The 20,076-nt window shown below is 37.5% G+C and overlaps 1 protein-coding gene across 5 annotated transcripts in view; it reads right to left on the bottom strand.

The window, feature by feature from the left end:
• Positions 1-20,076, bottom strand: part of PTPRK (protein tyrosine phosphatase receptor type K) — a 621,814-nt gene that overhangs the window by 25,232 nt on the left and 576,506 nt on the right. For 2 of the 5 annotated variants that reach the window (XM_059712905.1, XM_059712915.1), the window contains 5 exons: positions 16,732-16,870; positions 9,598-9,758; positions 6,618-6,653; positions 1,936-2,120; positions 335-422 (listed from right to left, as the gene is read on the bottom strand). In XM_059712905.1, coding sequence (XP_059568888.1) covers positions 335-422; positions 1,936-2,120; positions 6,618-6,653; positions 9,598-9,758; positions 16,732-16,870 — 609 coding nt within the window. The remainder of the gene's footprint in view (positions 1-334; positions 423-1,935; positions 2,121-6,617; positions 6,654-9,597; positions 9,759-16,731; positions 16,871-20,076) is intronic. The other 3 variants (XM_059712907.1, XM_059712912.1, XM_059712911.1) reach the window with 3 other exon arrangements.

Genomic DNA, 20,076 nt, shown 5'->3' on the forward strand with positions numbered 1-20,076 from the left:
ATTTAAGTAAGACCCAAAGAATTTTGTTAGCTTGCCATTCTCAAATGATCACCACCACTTGCATATAGTTTGGTACAAACACAAAATTCTACCCACATTAGAAGGAGAAAATCTTGAATTAATTTAACTGTTGAAAGACAATGACAAAAATTCAAGAGACAGCACTGTAATTCTGTACTGAATGATAGCAAGCATTTAATTTTATAAGTGGATGTACAACTGGATTATGGAATTATGTCTTTTCAGTTTAAACATATATACAAGAAATACAGCAGTGCAGAAGAATTTCTATGAATATTACCAAACATTTCTCACCAGCTATCTGTGTACTTACATGCAATAATGTTTCCATATCGGTTCTTTGTTCTGTTTTGATCTTTTTTAGCAACATCCCAAGAAGCTGACTGCCCCTCAAAGAAACTCTATATTTAAAAAAATTACACAGATATGGAAAGTATTAAAAATGAAATCATTAAACTAAACAAACCAAGAATACAAACTACTCAAGATTTGGCAAAACTATTGCTAAATACATTTTTTTCTGCACAGTACAACAATTCTCTGCCATAAAAGAATCTCACATTTGAAGGTCTGGATACACACTTGCATCTTTGCTAGCAAAGATGCATGGAGAATCTGACCTGCCTTCATAAAATGTCCTATAATATATTTGTACTTCTAGGCTTTTTACTCTCGTCTTACTGATTGCCCAGCAATGTTTTCTACACAAGTACTTGAGAATAGGTGGGTCTGAATGAATTCAAGTCAGCAAGGCCTGATGAACTTCATCCCAGGATACCGAAGGACCTGGCACATGAGATCTCAGAGCCCTTGGCAGTGATCTTCATGAAGTCATGGGAAACACGCCAGGTACCAGAGAATGGAAACGGGCCAACAAATGCCCCTCCTCAAAAAAGGCAAAAAGAAGGAGCTGCAGAACTGTAAACCAGTTACCCTCACCTCAATGCCCAGGAAGTTACTGGAGCATATCCTAAGGAAGGCCATTTGTGAGCATCTGCAGGAAGAAAGGCTGGTCACAAGCACCCAGCACGGATTTACCAGAAACAAATCATGTCAAACAAACTTGATCTCCTGCCTTAACAAAGTAACCACATGGGTGGATGAAGGGAATGCTTTGGATATAGTTTATCTGGTTGTTCGATGTGTTTATTAATGATTTGATGCTAGCACGGAAAGCTTCTTGAACAAATTTGCATATGACACTAAATTGGAAAGGACTGCAAATACACTGTAGGATGGGAGTGCGATTCAGAAGGATCTTGACTGATTGTAAAGGGGAGCTGGAGCTAACAGGATGAAGTCCAGTGCTGACAAATGCAAGGTGATACATCCTGGGAAGGATAATCATAACTACACATTCAAAATGGGTGACACTTGGCTACATGGCAGCACTATGGAAAAGGATCTGAGAGTCTTGGTAGATCACAGACTCAGTATGGGTCTGCAGTGTGACAGCTGCACACAAGGCAAATACATCAATAGAAGCATTAGGTGCAAGACACAAGAGGTGCTTCTCATCTTGGCACTGGTTAGGCCTACAGTACTGTGTGCAGTGCTCTCCACAGTTTAAAAAGGATGTGGAGAAGTTAGAGAAAGTTCAGTCTGGCAACAAAAATGATAACATCCTTGGAAGACAAGTCATAGGAGGAGAGCTTAAAGGAAACAGGCATATTTAGCTTGTGGAAAAGGTGCTTAAAAGGGAACACGACAGTAGTCTTCAAATATCCTCTCATTACTTTTCTTGAGATTCTCCCACTATTGAAGAAATATCACTGTCAAATTCTTTTTCTTTTTTTTTTTAAATCTCATTACACTTGGTATAGTAATCCAGAACACTCATGTCAAAGATGATGCCATATTAATAAGGTACTTTTTCTGGCAAAATAATTAATTAGTAAACCAGTGAAATTTTACCTCATATTCCTCTTTAAAACCATAACTGTCAGATGTCTTCATTAGGTTAATATGTTGCAGCAAATCAGCTACTCTGATAGCTGGGTGCAGCTGTCCAGTCTGGTATGGGGACTCTGTTCCTTCACATAAGTAGCGGGGAACATCTAGCAGATGACTAGATTCTGCTGTCGCACTGTGATTCTCATCTGTGGTGATAAGAAACCAGAGACTTGGATATCAGTTAGACTAACAATAGTATATGTCTTGAATATGTAACAGCTACAGTAGAATTTTAAACCAGCTATTGAAACAGATATTATGCTCAACTCCTCCACCCAAGCTTATGAAAGTACAAGTTAGCACCTAGCATATTCTAGGTGTTAAATTAATATATGTATTTATTTATTGGATTGCTCAAATTGAAGTTTGCAGTTCTCTTTTCTGTAAAAATAAACGTCTAGGGGTACTCTCTCAAAAAAGTTACACTATTGTTTCTAATGGCCTTTATTTTTTTTAAGAAATGCCATTCTTTTGGTGCCATTGTAGAAGTTAAACTTGATTAAAAAAACCCTACAAACATATATAAAAAGATGGTAATACTATACAATAAGCAATTAAATGAGGCTATTTTCCCAATGCTACCAGTATATCATGACATTATATCCAGAATCAGTGAGTTCTGATCCCAAAGAGAGAAACATACAGAAGAAGAAACACCATACATTCCAACACATACTGTTCATCATAAACATTATTTCGGTCTGACTTCAAATTCATCATCCTAGTAGTAATGGAGGTGTTAGTACTGCCATTGTGTATTCAACAGAACAGATAAGCCAGCAAGTGTGCTAGTTTCAGCGGGGCAGTCTCTACTTTAAATAATGGGGACTCATGTATATGCCACAATTTTTCCCTTTCATGTGCTGCAACTGCGTGTCTTTTACACAAGCGGGATTTCCCAACACTTTAAAGTCTTTTTTGTGCATTAAAGTAAAACTCCTTGGACATAGTTTAGTTTGGCTCGCTGGGAATTAGTGTCACATCCATGGATTCATTGTGTGCAAGCACAAAGGTGCTCAAAGACATGTAATGAGCCTCTTTGTCCATCAGACAGTGCTGCAACTTTTTTGTAGTTCACCCCTTTGAATTGCTTTTGCTTTTTTTTCTTGTATGGTTTGCCAGCTCCTTGCTTCCACAGCTGCACGGCAGGGCATGGGTATGGGGTGGGTGGGGGCCCTGGGCCATGGGGGAAGCACTGGACTGTCCTGGTCTTCTGTGGTGCCAGCCAAGGACCCAGCTTAATTACTTCAAAAACCTAGTGCATGTAAACACAGATGCAATGCTTTAAGGCTTAATTGTTTTAAAACCTAGTGGATGCAAACACAGATGCAATGCTCCAAAATAAAGAAGTTTAAATTTTATAAACCTATTTAATTTAATGAGGATAACAACCTGTGGTGTGTACAGGTGCCCTGAGATGCTATTTAAGAAACCAGTTTTTAAAATTTGTATTAGTATTTAACAACTGTTCTATCATAAAGGATTCCAAAGCACTTCTCAAACTTAAACTGATGTAACAGGCTCAAATGTAATCAACCTGTTGCTTAAATAGTGCAGTTTTTTAAATCCTACTGACTGCTTAGTCTTGGAAGAAAGATTTTTACTGAAATAGGGGAATTATTTAGGAAAAGTATCATTGCAGAAAACAAAATTTGGATATTAGATTATTCAACATGTGTTGCTATTGCTTTCCTACATTCTTATTAAGAAAGAGTTCACTTATCATTCAAATCACTGCACTAGTGATCTAACATGTTGCTTTGTTCCTTGTTCCTCTCAAATAATCAAACCCTTCCCCCAACAACAACATTTTAAGGTCTGGAGAGAGACTTAAAAATTCTCTATAGGTTTCCCAAAAGTACAAAATCCTTGCTGTCTTTATCAAAAGAAACACTAAAGTTAGTAACCTAGCTCCTTAAGCTGTCACACGAGTTGCTAATTTCAATACATTTATGTCTCATTGAATCACCTAATAGCATGAGTGACATGTACCAGTCACTTTTTAATATGGTATTATACATATTAAACCATACACATCTCAAACAATCTCTTGATTTGCAGTTCTCCACAATTCCTTGCAGTGTACTTACCCGTAATAGGTACTTTAACCCATTGAAGCAGTAAAAAACAATGAGTGAACAGAATGTAAGACATTTATTTTAAGTCTGTATTAGATTAGAAAATGACTAAAAGAAAAATAGCATTAAAAGTTGTGAAAGCTTCATAATATGCAACATTTAAAGTAGTTTCTTCAATATATGAGTGCTTTCATGCCATTAAGTGAAATGATAAAGACTTAAGAGCAAAATTACCAAAGTAACTTGCTACCAATGTACATAGAATGCAATGAGATATTAATATCCTAAACATGAAGAAAAGGATCACCCAGTACATTACAATCTAATAGAAGACTCAGATAAAATAAAACTCATTTCCTATAGTTTTGGTCCCATAAAATGCTTCTCATCTGTGAAAAGTTTACTGTGATGTGAATAATACATAAACTACAAAACTGTCCTTTGATTAGCCCATAGCCTTGTTCTTCATAGTAGTATGTTAGAGTATAGTCTCAATAGATTAACTTTTCAATATCAACTATGTGGTTCCTGTAAATGAATCTGAAGTTTCAGTAGCTCTGATGACATTGAAAATATTATTGGACCCACCACTAGTGGTGGGATAAACAGCATCAGGGAGCCATGTACATTAATACAGCTGTTACACATCCTCAGCTGGCAACATCTCCAATGGGGCTCCACATCCCAGATTTAAGTAGCAGACTATGTCCCTATTTGCCCCACCTCCTAATTTCCAGCCCCTCTAGGAGTCCTGCAGGCAAGACAGTATGGCTCTGTGGCTTGCATCTGGCTTGTAGGCTGTATGTTTGACAATCCTGGTAAAGAGAACATTATAGTAATGGGTATACAGGTGGTTGAAAAACCCGACTCACAGTAATTATCAATGGTTAGCCAGGAAGACTTTTCATTAGGATCTGCAGGGCTTTATCCCTACCCAATATTTTCATGTAATGACTTGAATTATAAAAGTGTGGTGAGAAAAAATGCAAAAAACATCAAGCAAACACTTTGGAGGACAGAAGCAGAATTTGAAATGATCTTGCTAAATTGGAGATACAGGCCAAAATCAACCAAATTAAATTTAACAAAAACAACTAAAAAGTGTATTAACACTTCCAAAGGAGAAATCAAATGTACAGTTACAAAATAGGGAGTTACTAGTTAGGCAACAGTATTGGGGTTTACAGTGAATCACAAACTGAACATGAGTCAACAGCATGATGCAGATACAAAAAGAAACATATCCCATTTGAGGATGTATTAACAAAAATGTCATATATAAGAGAAGGGATGGGATACATTCTTAATATTAGTTCAGAGTCCCAATGAGAGCAATAAGAATGTTAAAAATCTAAAAACATAACCTACGAGGAAAGGTTAAATAATTTGGACTTGTTTAAACTGGAAAATTGAAGACAAGGTAGGCAGTGTGGACAAAGGGGACTGGAGGCCTTCCCGTATGGAAAGAGCTGTTATAAAAAGGACAGTAATGAATTGACATCCTCCCTGTCTACTGGGGATTGAGAAGGAAGAAATTAGTTTAATTAGCAGGAAAGTTGATTGAAGTTAGGTATCAGGGAAAAACTAACTCTAACAGTAGTAAATCACTTGAAAAGATTACTGAAGAAGGCTGCGAAATCTCCCTTATTGGAGGTTTTTAAGAACAGGTTAGAGAAACATCGGATAGGAAAGGGTTAGGCATAGTTAATTGTGCCTCAGCAGAGTGAAGGTGGAGTATATTACCTGATAGGTCCTTAAAGCTCTAAATTTCTATTATTTTAATTTCCAGTCTAAATGTATTAATGCATAATACATAGCCATTTATTGTCCTTATTAATGTAACCAGGGTAACTGACGGAAATATAATACTATGCATTAGATTTTATCACACCAGGAAAAAGAATAAACTAATTTTTTCCACTACTTTTTATAATCCTTCCCTAAAAAAAGTAATTTCTTTAATGCTGTTTGTAAGGCAAAACCCCCGTATGCCTGTTCAATTTTTAAAGTTACTCCGAAGTCAACGTAGCTATCACTCAGGGGCATTTGCAGTTACACAAGGTCTGGAAAGCACAAATCAAGATTTTTTTAATCTTTCCTGTCTGTTAGGTATTTTAAACTTTTTTCTACTTAATTATTACTGTTCCTGTTTAGACAGAAGACGGAGCTTTGGGTTCTATCTAAACATAATACATTTTTTAATGAGGATTCTGGCCTTATAGAGTAATTCATCTGAATTAGTTCTAGAGCTTGAGGGTGGTAAATCTCAGTAATGTTTAACAGTGGTTTCATTTAGCTGCTATTTAGTTTGCACTGGGAATAATTTTAGATGCAGAAATTAAAAACTGCACTGTTTTTGCATGGCATATAAGCCAACTTTAAGTCTGAATCAATAAACTGGGTATGGAGTTGAATATACCTGCATTGTCTGAAAAGAGCCTAGTTTTTTATTATCTAAAACAAGCTGCTTCACTACTACATACAACATATTTGTTGACAGAGATATAAACCATGCAGGGAGATGGAAGTCCATGCAGGAACACAGATGAAGGACTAGGTCCTCACCTAACACAGCAGTCGGCACAAGCGGATCATTGGGCGCTGTAGGAAAACAAAGCTCATGAAGAAATACATTACCCTCAATTTGCATCTTTTTTATCAGCAAAACAACACATAGAGAATAATAATACAAAGTGAAACTCTCATTCATTTTGTTACAGAATACTAAAAAGAAGAATAAAAATGCACAGTTCCCTTTTACAGGACATGTCCCATAGAAGTGAGGTGAAAAGCTACCTGGCTCTATGCAATACATTTTTTTTACTAATATCTACAACAAACTAAACTTCATTTGCAGTAATATAGGCAGTGATTTGGGAGTTCATAAGCATACACAAATTAAATTCCTATTTGTAATCAAGTTCAAGAGATATTGCATACACTTAATTTAACAAATGTTTTATTCTTGGAGGGGGCTTTCCCTCACTAATCTTTATGGCTAAGTACAGACAGTCAAATGACCAAGGCTGAATCGATTTACTCTTCACAGGTTAATCTAAGCTGCATAGATTGATCTGATAAGCAAGTGAACAGATATTCACTTTTCATTTCACAAATGCAGCCACATGGCTGCAGTGGCCCAGACCAGAAGCCAGGGGGCGGTAGAGCTCCACCTCCCTGCTCAACTAGAGTAGACAGTCTGGGCCAAGGCTAGCCCCCAGGCCCTGCAAATGGGGGCTTGTGGAGGAGATGTTGGGATGCTAGGGGATTGTGAGTTCACTTCAAACTGGAGGGGTCTGGGAGAGAAGTTCAATAAACCGATTTAACCTCAATTAGTGAAGTCTGATACTATGCCCGTCCAGGTTTATCTTAAACTGATTTCGGTCATTTTGAAAACAGTTTATGTGCACTGAACTGCTGTTATGTTATATATTTGAACTGGTTTCCAATCACTGATACCAGTTTGTATGAAATTTCTGTCCCTAGCCTATTAGCACTGAAGTAATGGTTCACTAATACAGAACTAGGCTTTCCACTTTATCCCACACCTTCCTTTAACATACAATTACCCAGCTTCCCCAATCCTAAAATAATATGGTGTTAGAAAGGTTGCCAATTAACTTAGAAAAATACATTAGAATGTGTAGCTAATAGCATCATTATTTGCAGAACTCAAGGTACTTTTTACAGCAGATACAGGGGAAAACAGAGATTCTGTAGATGCTAAAATAGTGGCACCTTAGGCAAATTTGGAAGGATTTTAGGGGTCACAATTAGAGGCATGCAGAGAAAGATATTAAGTTCCTCTGTGAAACAGATATTTCAAAATTTGGTTTCACTCCAATTGGGCATAAAAAAACAAACGCTGGAACTCCTCTGTGAGAAAGCATGGAGCTCTAGATTGCTCTTCAGAGCAGGGGACCAAAGGCTTCTGGCCAGCCTGCATGATGGGGTGCTTGCGGGCTGTGCACCTTGGAAGCTGCAGGAGCTGAAGTATTGGGAACTTTAGAACCAATGCTACCAGTTTCCCTGGCAACTGACTAGGTGAGCCCTGGAGGAACTTATGAGCTGACAGCTCTGACATCCAAATGTTTCGCTCCACCTCAGCCCATCAAGAGGGCTGCCAAAGAGCTGGAAGCCCAGGAGATGAGGCTGGCAGGTAACCAGGCAGGTTCATGCCTGTCTAGGTTCCACTGAAATTTCATAGAAATTGAACTGTTTCTGTAAAATGTTTGGAAAATCTTGACAAACTGGCAATTGTCATCTCTAACCACCATGATACACCATTATTATTAGACTACTTTAACTCCATATTCAATATCTGGCTAGTGTTAAGCTACAACTGAACCTCAAGAGAATGTTCTTATGTCCACAGCATATGATCTTCACTGAACATCAAGATCTCAAGGTACCCCCAAATCTCATTTCCTACATAACACAAACCAAGACAGTTTCTACTCAGAGATCTAACTGAGGGTTCCAAGAAAAAAGGAGTCATAGAGTCATTAATTGTAAGGCCAGAAGGGACCTCAGAAGATCATCGGGTCCAGCCCCCTGCACCAAGCAGGAAAGATAACCAGGGGTCAGGTGACCCCAGCAAGGTGACCATACAGTCTCCTCTTGAACTTCCACATGCACACTGCTAACGGACGCTCTGTGCCCACACACAGCCTTGAACTCTCAACCTTCAGGCCCAGAGCTCAGCATGCAAACCCCTAAGACAGACAGAAAAACCAAGTATAACTTTTGATATCACCATGGCCTGTTTTTATCCCTTCTGACAATATTAAGGGGACCTAATGAAACAAACCAAAGAATCACTTTTATGATCACTATTCAGTTCTGAAATAAGTTATGTAATAATGGTACATTGTAATATAGGCCTGGATTCAGGAAAGAATTTAAGTACATGAAATGCTGATTTCAGAAGTACTTAAGTGCTTTATGGAATCAGGGTTATGATAAAGTGGAATGATGAAGCTGGCATAAAACTAAACATTTCAGTACGAACCTTTTTCCTTTCTACACAGAGACACAAGCTTATCACAAACCTGGAGATACAGCAGCAGATAGCTTATAGAATCATTGTCCCCTTCTATTATAATCTACTCAGAAATGTATTTGAGGCTCATGCTCTCGCAAACAAACTAACTGGTTACAGTTATAACATGGTGTACAATAGCAATGATTGAATATTTTCAATGAATTTTTTTGAATGAATATTTCAATGATTATTTTCAATGTAGATCTAAAAATGGCCTAATACAGAAAAAGCACATTTTTGAGGTAATGCAAATGCAGAATGTGTACTAAATGGTAGTAACCAAAACTAACTGCAAATATGTTAAACAATGTATTTCTAGGAAAACAATACTTTTCATCCATATTACCTGAGCATTCCTTTCCAAACCCTTGTATTTCCCTGTAAAATCCACTTACAATGGTTCTACATGCAACCATCCTAAAATGGCAAATAAGGTGCTTTTCTATTCCCTCACATTCAGCTAAAATCTTTACTTGCAATATGTAACATCGCTTTACTTACATCTTGGACTAAAGTTATGAGAGTCCATGAATGTGATTGAAAGAGGATCCTCTGCATGAAGGGTGCTCTGATCAGCATAACTCCTATCCATAGCATTCACCATGTGTGTCATCTCTTGCCTGGTGTTCCCCATGGCATCTTTTCGTTTCTTAGCAAGCTTGCTGCCCAGGCAAAAAACAATGAAAAAAACCCCTTAATACTAGAAGCATTAATAGCTGCAATAGAAAATAATGATGGTGCTTAAAGAGCACGAGTAAGATGCAGTTGCAGCAATGTCCAACTTGATATTTATACAGTTATACTCACAGCCATAGGAAAAGCATACTTGCGGATATTATGGTCAGAGGCATAGTTATGCTGCACAACTACAGTGATATGAAAATTCCTAGTTTTCTATGCAGTAAAATATTTTTCCCAGAGTAATTATACTATAAATACATTAAAATATAATTAGACAGACAAGGTTCCTTGGGTTTTCATGTTGTACAGTTTCCATTTATCCTTATATATCCATATATCCTTAGACCAACACGGCTACAACCTAAACTCCTTAAAATATAATTAACTTTTAATTAAAACTGTAAATAAAGAGCATCTGTGTATGCAATGTTATCAACCATCTCATTTAAAATTGTTTTGATTTTATAAATGGATAATTCATTCCCCTTGTTTTTCCTGTTCAGGAGAAATCATTTTACCAATTAAATTACTTTAATAGACAAGAAATCCAATGAAATAACAGAACATGCATAATTATTCAATGCAAATTAATGTTACCTTCTGTGTTTAATAGTGCTCCTTCTGTTTATAAATGAAATCCAAAAGGGTGTATATTTCCTCATTGTACCTGACACTACTTTTTTTTTTCCTGAAAGAAAATCCGTGTTCTTCATGTGTTTTGAGGGCAGTACAGACTTTTGGCATTAAGCACCTTGGACTCTACATACCACAATCAGGTTTGTAACACCCTGAATTGTATTGCTAAAACCAAAATTTTATTGCTACTACCTTTCAATTGCATGCTAAATTTTCTAATACACCTTCCTTTTGAATGCAGCATCAGAAGTTGCTTACTGACACTGGAGGCCAAAACTAACATATACTGGTAGTCATTTTAATACTACTTAAAATCACTCTATCGGTGTAACAGATATGCTCTTTGGTTCCTTAGGAATGCTCTACAGGCATTTTATTATACCAACAAATATACGAATCTTCAAAATTTTAAACAGTCACAACTATAGATCAAAGCAGCATGATAACCATACTTGCATATGCTAGGAAACCATCTGTCATGCTTTCCTTGGATGAGCACCAGATATGAAAAAGATAATAAATATAACAACTATGGTATTTTAAAAAATCTCAAGTTTAACGTGCAGTTGAATTTCAGGGGTGTAGGTTGTAGCCCAAAGAAGCTTGTCTGCCTGTTGAATTTCATGAGCTTTTCCTATAGAAAGCAAGGTTTATAATACTTGTTAAATGTATTTTCAATGTATATATCTAATATTTCAACCATATAAGCATTGTTGGCTACTTCTGGGTGGGCTGCCAAATTCTAATATTCAGTACTTCCACATGAAGAAGAGGTAAGAGATTAACCACTCCTGTAAGTTACTTATAATGTTATAACTTTGGTGTGTGCTGAGATTTCCCACAGAACAGAAGGGGGAAGTGATCTCCTTAGGTCTCTGAGAATAGGAATGGGGATACATTACCTTTATTGTCTTTGCCACCTGGGGGCAATTTGTGGGAGGGCTGTCTTTCAGGTACACACAAATGTAATTCAGCTATTTACGGTGCACTCAAGAGTGCCATTGCTGGACAAGACAAAGCTGACTTAAGAACTGTTGCTTAAGTGCAGTCAAGTGATCAAACAAGAGTCTTACATTAATCAAACACTTTGCACTCCTTAGCATTTTCATCTTAAAAACTACCAGTTAATTAAGGAAATTTTGAAGGTTGTCCCTCGAGACTATTCTATTTTAATTAAAACCTTTAGGTCAAAATGAGAACTCAGATGGGCGAGACTAAGCATGCACACGTGACTGTGTTGGTAAATATTAAACAACAACAAAGGACATTTTCATGTCTTTTTAAAGCCTTTTATGATACAAGTGTTTTTATTTCCCTTCTCCTCCAGAAAGTTTTAAAGTAGGTTTACACAATGCGGTGGCTGAACAAACCTTTAAATGTATAAAAATAGAAGCTCCGGAACTGAAAATGCTTTTGATTTATGACTGCTCTATAATTCTATCAAAGCTTTCATGAAACTGGCATTTCTAGTTCATGTTCTGTTTGCCAGTGTCAAAGCTTTTCAAATATTCTCCATACACTAAAGCTCTTATTTGGAAGGATTCTATTTTTGAGACCAACCCTGGAATGGAATGGAAAAAAGGCTATTAAGTCTCCTATCTCACCATATTAAACTCCCTTCTGAAGCAGGAAACTTGCTAGCTATGCTAAATAAATCAGCATCCATTAAAGCTTTCAAGTTATTAGTGTCTAATACTGAAGCTTGCTACTAATTCTTACATAAAGTGCCAACTACTACTTCTTTAAAAAAAAAAGAAAGTCTATTGTATTCCAGCACTGGAATCTGCAGATGGCAAGTGTAAGGACATTTTTATTGTTCAACAGCTCCTGACTCCTCGTAGGTTTGATGCTCTCTCTTAGTGAGCTAAAGGCACATGCAATCTGTGCTTCAGGACACTTAAGCAATTCATTATGCGAGTACTTGAGGCTGACAGAAGTGTAAATGATTCTCATTATGTATTAAAAGCTCCAACTGCATGAACCCATGAGGTGGGTGTTTCAGTAGGAGCTAGAGGGGAAAAGTGCTCCATCATAGTATGAACCTGTGCAGTTAATTATCTTTTGCTGAAACCAGTGTTATTTAACATGAATATTAAAATTCATCATAATAAACCAGAGGATGGAAATGTTTGTTTAATATTGCTTGCTTAGCCTTCTAGTGTATTTAAAGTTGTCAAATATCAAACCTGTTTAAAAAAAAATCATGGGGGAGGCATTACTATTAGGTACTGTTTCACAACAGGGCTGAACCACAGGCTTTGGTTTTTAAGTCCCGCTCTGAAATCAATAGGATTTAACCATGTACTAAAAATGAAGCACATGATCAAGCACTTTTGCATAATTACTATCAGTAGTGCAGGCAGACATTTTGGTCCCGAGGTACCATGCAAAGATCCTAGTTATACATGTCTGGTATCTACATCCGATTTTAACAACAAAGGTGTTGTTAAGGATTAGTTGCAAATGTACTTTTTCTACAGTGATACGCTTGAGTTAAAAAAAAACCCTTGGTAATTCATGACCATGCTTCCTAACTTAGTAAATGGGGTAGCTACCACAAAGACAGTTGTAAGCATGATATTTCTGTTTTTAGTTACAATACAAATTAAATTGTGACTATACCAACTAAAATGATAATTATGGAAAAAAAGTAGGCAAAAATAAAAAATCTCAGTATACAATTATATATACAATATCCCTTTAAAAAAACAAATTCTGTAAAAGCAGAAAAATGATGAGGGAATTTTTTAACCCTTTAAAACCAAGGACATGTAAAAATCATTCCAGCTTTACCAAAATTATAGACTTTTTTCTCTTTTTTTAAAAGGGATACTGCATCTTTAAAACATGAAAAGAGTAATTCACCCATGTTCTACTTACAGGTAGTAGGAGTATGAATAGTAGCTCCTCCTGGCAAGCAAATCACAGACAGTGGAAAAAGAGAAGCAATGGTGAATGAAAAGCGTGACTCCGTCACAATCAATAAAGCAGAGAAATGTGCGTTAAAAAAAAAATTGAACAACTCGTGTTTCTTCAGTTAGCATTTCAACTTGCTCATGCACTGATTAGCCTTACTTTGTGCCATGCAATTAAAAAAAATGCACTCGCATATAAAAATGATTTGGTTTTTAGAAAGATCACTTGAGAAAAAAAAAATCACATGCTGACATTTCATTTATTGCCAAAAAAATTGAAAAGTAAATGGATTATGTATTTTCAACATGCAGCTCAGCATAATATGATGATCGATTACCACCTAAATGTCATGAGAAAATGGAACAGCTGTGTACATATCTTGTGTACTAAGTATCCTTTTTACTTTTCAGATGGAAAAAATAATTATCATGTTAACAAATACATTCATAATCAGAAAACAGCTAGATTTCATTTATGTGTTTGAAAGTCTTAACTGGTACACAGGTGTACATATGTTTGTAAACATACTGTATGTAAATACATGTGTACACACATACTATACAACAATGCACATTTTTACAGTAGATGTATGTGCATACTAACATATATATGTGCATACTAACATATATATATATATACACACACACACACACACACACCTTTGCTGAATGCAAACATATGTTTTATATATTTAAATCTTAATATTGGAAATGTTGATGTATGCATGCTAAGCATCTAAAATATGGAAGGTAAACAAATGGTAGGAAATGAAGTACATTTGGAAATCATCCAATAATGGTTAAAAATGATATTGATACTTAAAAGATGCAGTATCCCTTTTTGGGGTAATTTGATTACTTTGTAAAACTCTATAAGAGCTAATAGTCTCATCCAGTTGAACTTCAACTCAATTTGTACAAATGATCAAGCAAAAGCATAAAACATCTTTCAGGCTTGTAAAACCAAAACCAAAACTGCTTAAGTCATTGATTTCTTAAAAAAAAAGATAAAGCTACATTTAATCAAATTTAGGGATCTACGTCAGTGCATGAGACTTATTAAACCTATAAGGATAAATACATTCATTGTTTTGTTGAGTCTTCTATATAACAGGTTATGATCAACCTCAGGTATCAAAAGGGATACTACATTATGGAATCACTGGATATGTATGCTGAAAATGATTAAAATGTATCAGTTTTCAGTCCCACCAAATCTAACTGGAGTGTGTTTATATGTAAGTGCTGGGATTGCTATATCTCTTCATGCTTTTCTTGTACAAGGAGCCCTGATTCACCAGAGGGGTTGAATTAATTTAGGTATGTGTCATGCCATTCTCTCGAAGTTTTATATATTTGTCATATGTGACCTTGACTAATGGATGATCTAAAAAACTGTCCACTTTCCCTAAGGGTGAAAAATGAAAAGACCTATTATATATTCAGTAGACAACCAATTAAACTATCATCATGAAAAATTACCAAACATTAAAGATTCATTAAATAGGTTAATTTTCCCACCTATTTTGAATACAAAATAGAAAAGGAGTTTAGATGTGTTATGTATTTCTAGACATGATCAAGTAGAACTTCTAACAAGTTACTGCCTGCAGGGTTTCAGAGGGTGATGGAGGGGAGGAGAGTTTAAAAAAAATATAATTGTACTGACATTATTAAATTGATGTATCAGGAATTAAAGCTTAATTTGACAACTAACAAAAGCATGATCTTAGGAGAATTCTCAATGTAAAATTGAACCAGTTTGCTAATAAATATTTGCACGCACCCCTGAAGTTGTTTTTTCTTACCCACAAGATTAGTCAATCCCATCTGGAAGTGACTGATGATATATTACGTGGACCCAGTCAAACAATCTTGTATCAAATATGAAGGGACCACTGTAATAGAGGGTGAAAAGAGGAGTCCCCGCCCCACCCCAATATATCTTATGATGGCTAGATCAGACATAGTTCCTTGATGAAAGCTAAAAACCTATTATTGCTTATCACTTTAAAACTTGTGTAAAGAAAATAATCAGATTTTATTCATTTTTCAAATATTATGACTTGGTCTTTTGCATATGTGTTAGTTCTCAACCACAGAGGCAGACAACAGAGAAAATTAAAAGCACTTTTGGGAAAATCACATATGTAGCTAACTAACACAGAACACTGTAAGCATACCTAATGTTTCTAATGCAGACGTTTCTTCTCCAAGTTATATATCTCCAGGGGGTAATTGTAAAGAGGCAATAAATTAAAAAAAAATCTAATGGAAACCAGTAATTATAACATATAGTATGCTCTTAGGAACAATTTTAAGGTTTTTCTACTTTAAAAAAAAATAGAAAACTTCATTTCAGTTTAACATATGCAACATTTACAAATATATTCTTTAGTATGAATCCTACTAAAAAAAGAAAGAAAAAGACTGAAATGCACAAACCTTTGGAAGACAAAGGTCTCAATTTTGAACAAAACAAACTGGCTTGCTCATTCTAAAAGGGGTTGGGGCTGGAGTAATAAAGGGGTAAGGAAAAAGACAGATCTCATTGTTTTTATTAGTAGCTAAAATGTTAGAACTAGGATTTTACAGAACTAGATTATGTAATTTTATGCCAGGTTAAAAGAGTTGCAACTAATGGAAATTTAAACGCTGTTTAAAAAAATGCAAAAGTAAATACTTGAAGTACACATTAAATTAAATTATTTTTGTGCTTCATTATCCTTTTACAATTCCAGAAGATGGCACTATTGGTTATTTTCTGAAGACAATACTTAAAGAAACAAAACAAAATAAAACAGAAAACACCCTGAAGTTCATTCAGATTAATCCATTAAAAATCTGCACTCAGAACTCACTAAATAATATAATAGTGCTATAATGTCTTTTAAAAAAATGTTTTCTAGATTTAAATGAACATAGCCAAAAGTATAAAATATTTACATTATTTGGAAAGAAAAGTTGGGCAATATATGGATACAAATAATTCATAAGAACTGTATGTGAAATCAAGTACATATAGAAGTTGGCAATATGGAAGGTGCAGAAAGTAAATAAGGATCCATGAATTTCAATTACTTTCATTTTTATATACTCCTGCATACTTCTACAGCTTTACAATTATGACTACCTGGGAAGGAATAACAGTCAGAAAATATGCAGCTATTAGATCCCCAAACTCACATTATATATTACATATCTCAAGATTTAAAATAAAAACGTCATAGCAATAAAGGTGGAATATGTAGAAACCACTTAAATGCTGAGAGTATATTTTGAGTTACTGGTCCTCACAAATTGAAATGACCTGTGAAAGAATGGCTTTTATTTTAGTTAGTTTTTTCCTAGATTACTCAATCTAAAGGAAAAAGGATGGGTCAGGACAGATTAAAATTCTTACCTTTTTTTGACAATTAGTATGACAACTAGGAGGAGGAGGATGAATACCAGAATTCCAGCACTTATTCCTGCTATTTTCACCACTCGGTCTGTCTGCTTGGCTGGATCTGGAATCACTTCTGGTTCCTCTGTTGCTGCTGCTAAATGAATCCAGAAAGAAGTTACTTAAAGTATATAATGACTACAGACAGTAATTTTTGTCAACCGTAATTTCCCTACTGGCAATTTTGTCTGTTTTTAATTCCATATAAAGGCACCTTCTATGTGCATAGTACTTACATGCATGTCCACATGACACACACACGTGTCTATGTATGCATCACAGAAATGTGTGACCCTGCATGTGTGCATGTGTATAAAATGTGTAAATTATAGCACACACAATACATGCATTCACATGGATTTCTAAACAAATGCAGAATGGTGCTAAATGGAGTCCTGCCAGATACATAAGCTTGTTCTTCTTAACAACTATTTAAAAGTATTAAAAATCCAAAGCAGTGCCTATAAATGAGCATTCAAGATCTGCATTCAAGATCCTGTATGTTCCATGTCATAATTTCCACACACTAGCAATCTCGGTTTAAACCAGCTATCCAAACTTAATCTTGCTTTTATATTATACTCTATTATACAAACATGTCAAAAGAAATATTTTATAAGCGTTGGAAATAGATTTCTTGAATAAGTAATCAAATCTCCAATCTTCAGGGCAATTATTTTGATCTGTGATTTTGAATGTAGGGGTCTCTCACTCCTGTCTTCTCCCTAAATGCTCTTCTAAACTCCTGCCTCCCTTATGTGGTCTCATCTCCACAGCATCTGATTTCCTAACCATTTTTTAATGCATCTACCCTCAAAACACATTTCCGAGTCAGTGATGAGGAACACTGGTAAAGAGACAGTAAGTCATGGCAGAATAGAACTTCTCAGGCTTGTTCAGAAAGGCATAAGCTTTTGTAGGCAACAGCCCACTTCATCAGATACTATGAATAGACCTGCAGAGAACAGAGGTACTAACATTAAGCAATTCATCCACAGTCATACATGAAGCCTGTGGTGGTCTCATTTAGAATGAGCGCACTAACAACCTTTTCCCCTTTATCCTTATGCATGGATCCTCACATGAGAATCCTGTGATGAAGTCAGGAATAGAATCTATACGTCTGGAGTCCCAGAGTCCTTCAAACCCAAGGACCATCCTTCTCAGCTGAAATGCCAAGCATGTTACAGTGCTTTTCTACTACAATACACACAGCTGTAGATGCAATGGACCTGTTCTGTGGGTAGAAATCTGTTTCCATGCCCACTTAGACACACAAGTTTAAACAATATAATTGGATGGACCGAACACATGTATTGTCTGCTGCTGTCATTACTCCTATTTTTATTGTGGTAGAATACAACAGAACATGGTTATAAAACATATGGCCTGAAGAGCTGCTCCATCTGACCCACCAGGCTACCAGTGAGCTAACACAGGTTGGAGGTGTGGTCAGAAGTAGACATGGCCCTTTGTGGCATGTGGGTGAGTGAGGGCTATGCAACAGAGGAGTTGGGGAATAAGAAAAATAGTTGGGGAAGTACTGAGGTCCCGGAGGGGAGGGGAGTCGGGTGTCCAAGAGGAGTGGCCGTTCCTTAAGGAGATGATCCTTCATGCCCAAGGGGAGGTAATCCCAACAAGGGTCAAAGGGGGCAAGAGGGTGCAAAAGCCCCCCAAAACATATGGGAACAACTCCTAGCTAAAAGGGAGGTGTACACCCAATGGAAGGGAGGGGCCATCACCAGGGAAGACTATACCTCGGTTGCTCGGGCCTGCAGGGGGGAGGTCAGGAAGGCAAAAGCAGAGATGGAACTGGGACTAGCTACCCAGATTAAGGACAACAAGAAGTCCTTTTTTAAATACATAGGGGGCAAAAAGAAGGTACCCGGTAACATGGGGCCTTGCAAGACACGCTAGGAAATCTGGTTGTTGCACCAGACAACAAGGCTAACGTATTTAACTATTTCTTTGCCTCCATTTTCCTGAGCAGGGACCAGATCAGCCCATCTGCCGGGACCCCCTCAGGCCCCAGGGGAGGTGCACCCAGGCCTAGGGTCAGTGAGGATCTATTCAGGGAACTTCTGGAGGGTCTGGATGTATTTAAATCAGCTGGTCCTGATGACCTCCACTCCAGAGTGCTGAGGGAATTAGCAGATGTCATTGCGGGACCCCTGGCATGGCTTTATGAGCACTCGTGGTACTCTGGTGTGGTACCAGAGGACTGGAAAAGGGGCAATGTGGTTCCCATTTTCAAAAAAGGAAGAAAGGAGGACCCAGGGAACTATAGGCCAGTTAGTCTTACCTTGGTCCTGGGTAAGCTTTTTGAGAGAATTATGCTGGTGCATGTCCACGAGGGGCCAGCAGGGGAGGTTATGCTTAGGGGCAACCAACACGGGTTCATTAGAGGCAGGTCCTGTCAGACCAACTTGGTGGCCTTCTATGACCAGGTCCCAAAATCCTTAGACGCAGGGGTAGCAGTGGACGTAGTCTTTCTGGACTTCAGGAAGGCCTTCAACACTGTCTCTCACCCCATTCTCATTAAAAAACTAGGGGACTGTGGCATCAACACCTACACAGTCAAATGGCTTGCTAACTGGCTGGAGGGCCACACCCAGAGAGTGGTGGTGGATGGGTCATTTTCGACCTGGAGGGATGTGGGCAGTGGGGTCCCCCAGGGCTCGGTCCTCAGACCCGCGCTGTTCAACATCTTCTTCAGTGACTTGGATGAGGGGGTAAAAAGCACCCTATTCAAATTTGCTGATGACACTAAGATGTGGGGGGACGTGGGCATGCTAGAAGGGAGGAATAGGCTGCAATTGGACCTAGACAGGTTACAGGGGTGGGCAGATGAGAACAGGATGGGTTTCAACACTGCTAAGTGCAAGGTGCTGCACCTGGGGAGGAAGAACCAGCAGCATACCTACAGGCTGGGGAACTCCCTTCTTGTCAGTGCAGAGGCAGAAAAGGATCTTGGAATCATTATTGATGCCAAAATGAACGTGGGCTGACAGTGTGGGGATGCAGTCAGGAAGGCCAACCACACCTTTTCATGCATCCACAGATGCATCTCAAGCAGGTCCAAGGAGGTGATCCTCCCCCTCTATGCGGCACTGGTCAGGCCGCAGTTGGAATACTGCATCCAATTCTGGGTGCCGCACTTCAGAAGTGATGTGGACAGCATTGAGAAGGTTCAGAGGAGGGCCACCCGCATGATCAGGCGGCAGCAGAGCAGGCCCTACAAGGAGAGGCTAAGGGACCTGAACCTGTTCAGCCTCCACAAGAGAAGTCTGAGGGGGGGAATCT

The sequence above is a fragment of the Alligator mississippiensis genome, chromosome 1 (genome assembly GCF_030867095.1).
Source record: "Alligator mississippiensis isolate rAllMis1 chromosome 1, rAllMis1, whole genome shotgun sequence".
NCBI lineage: Eukaryota > Metazoa > Chordata > Crocodylia > Alligatoridae > Alligator > Alligator mississippiensis.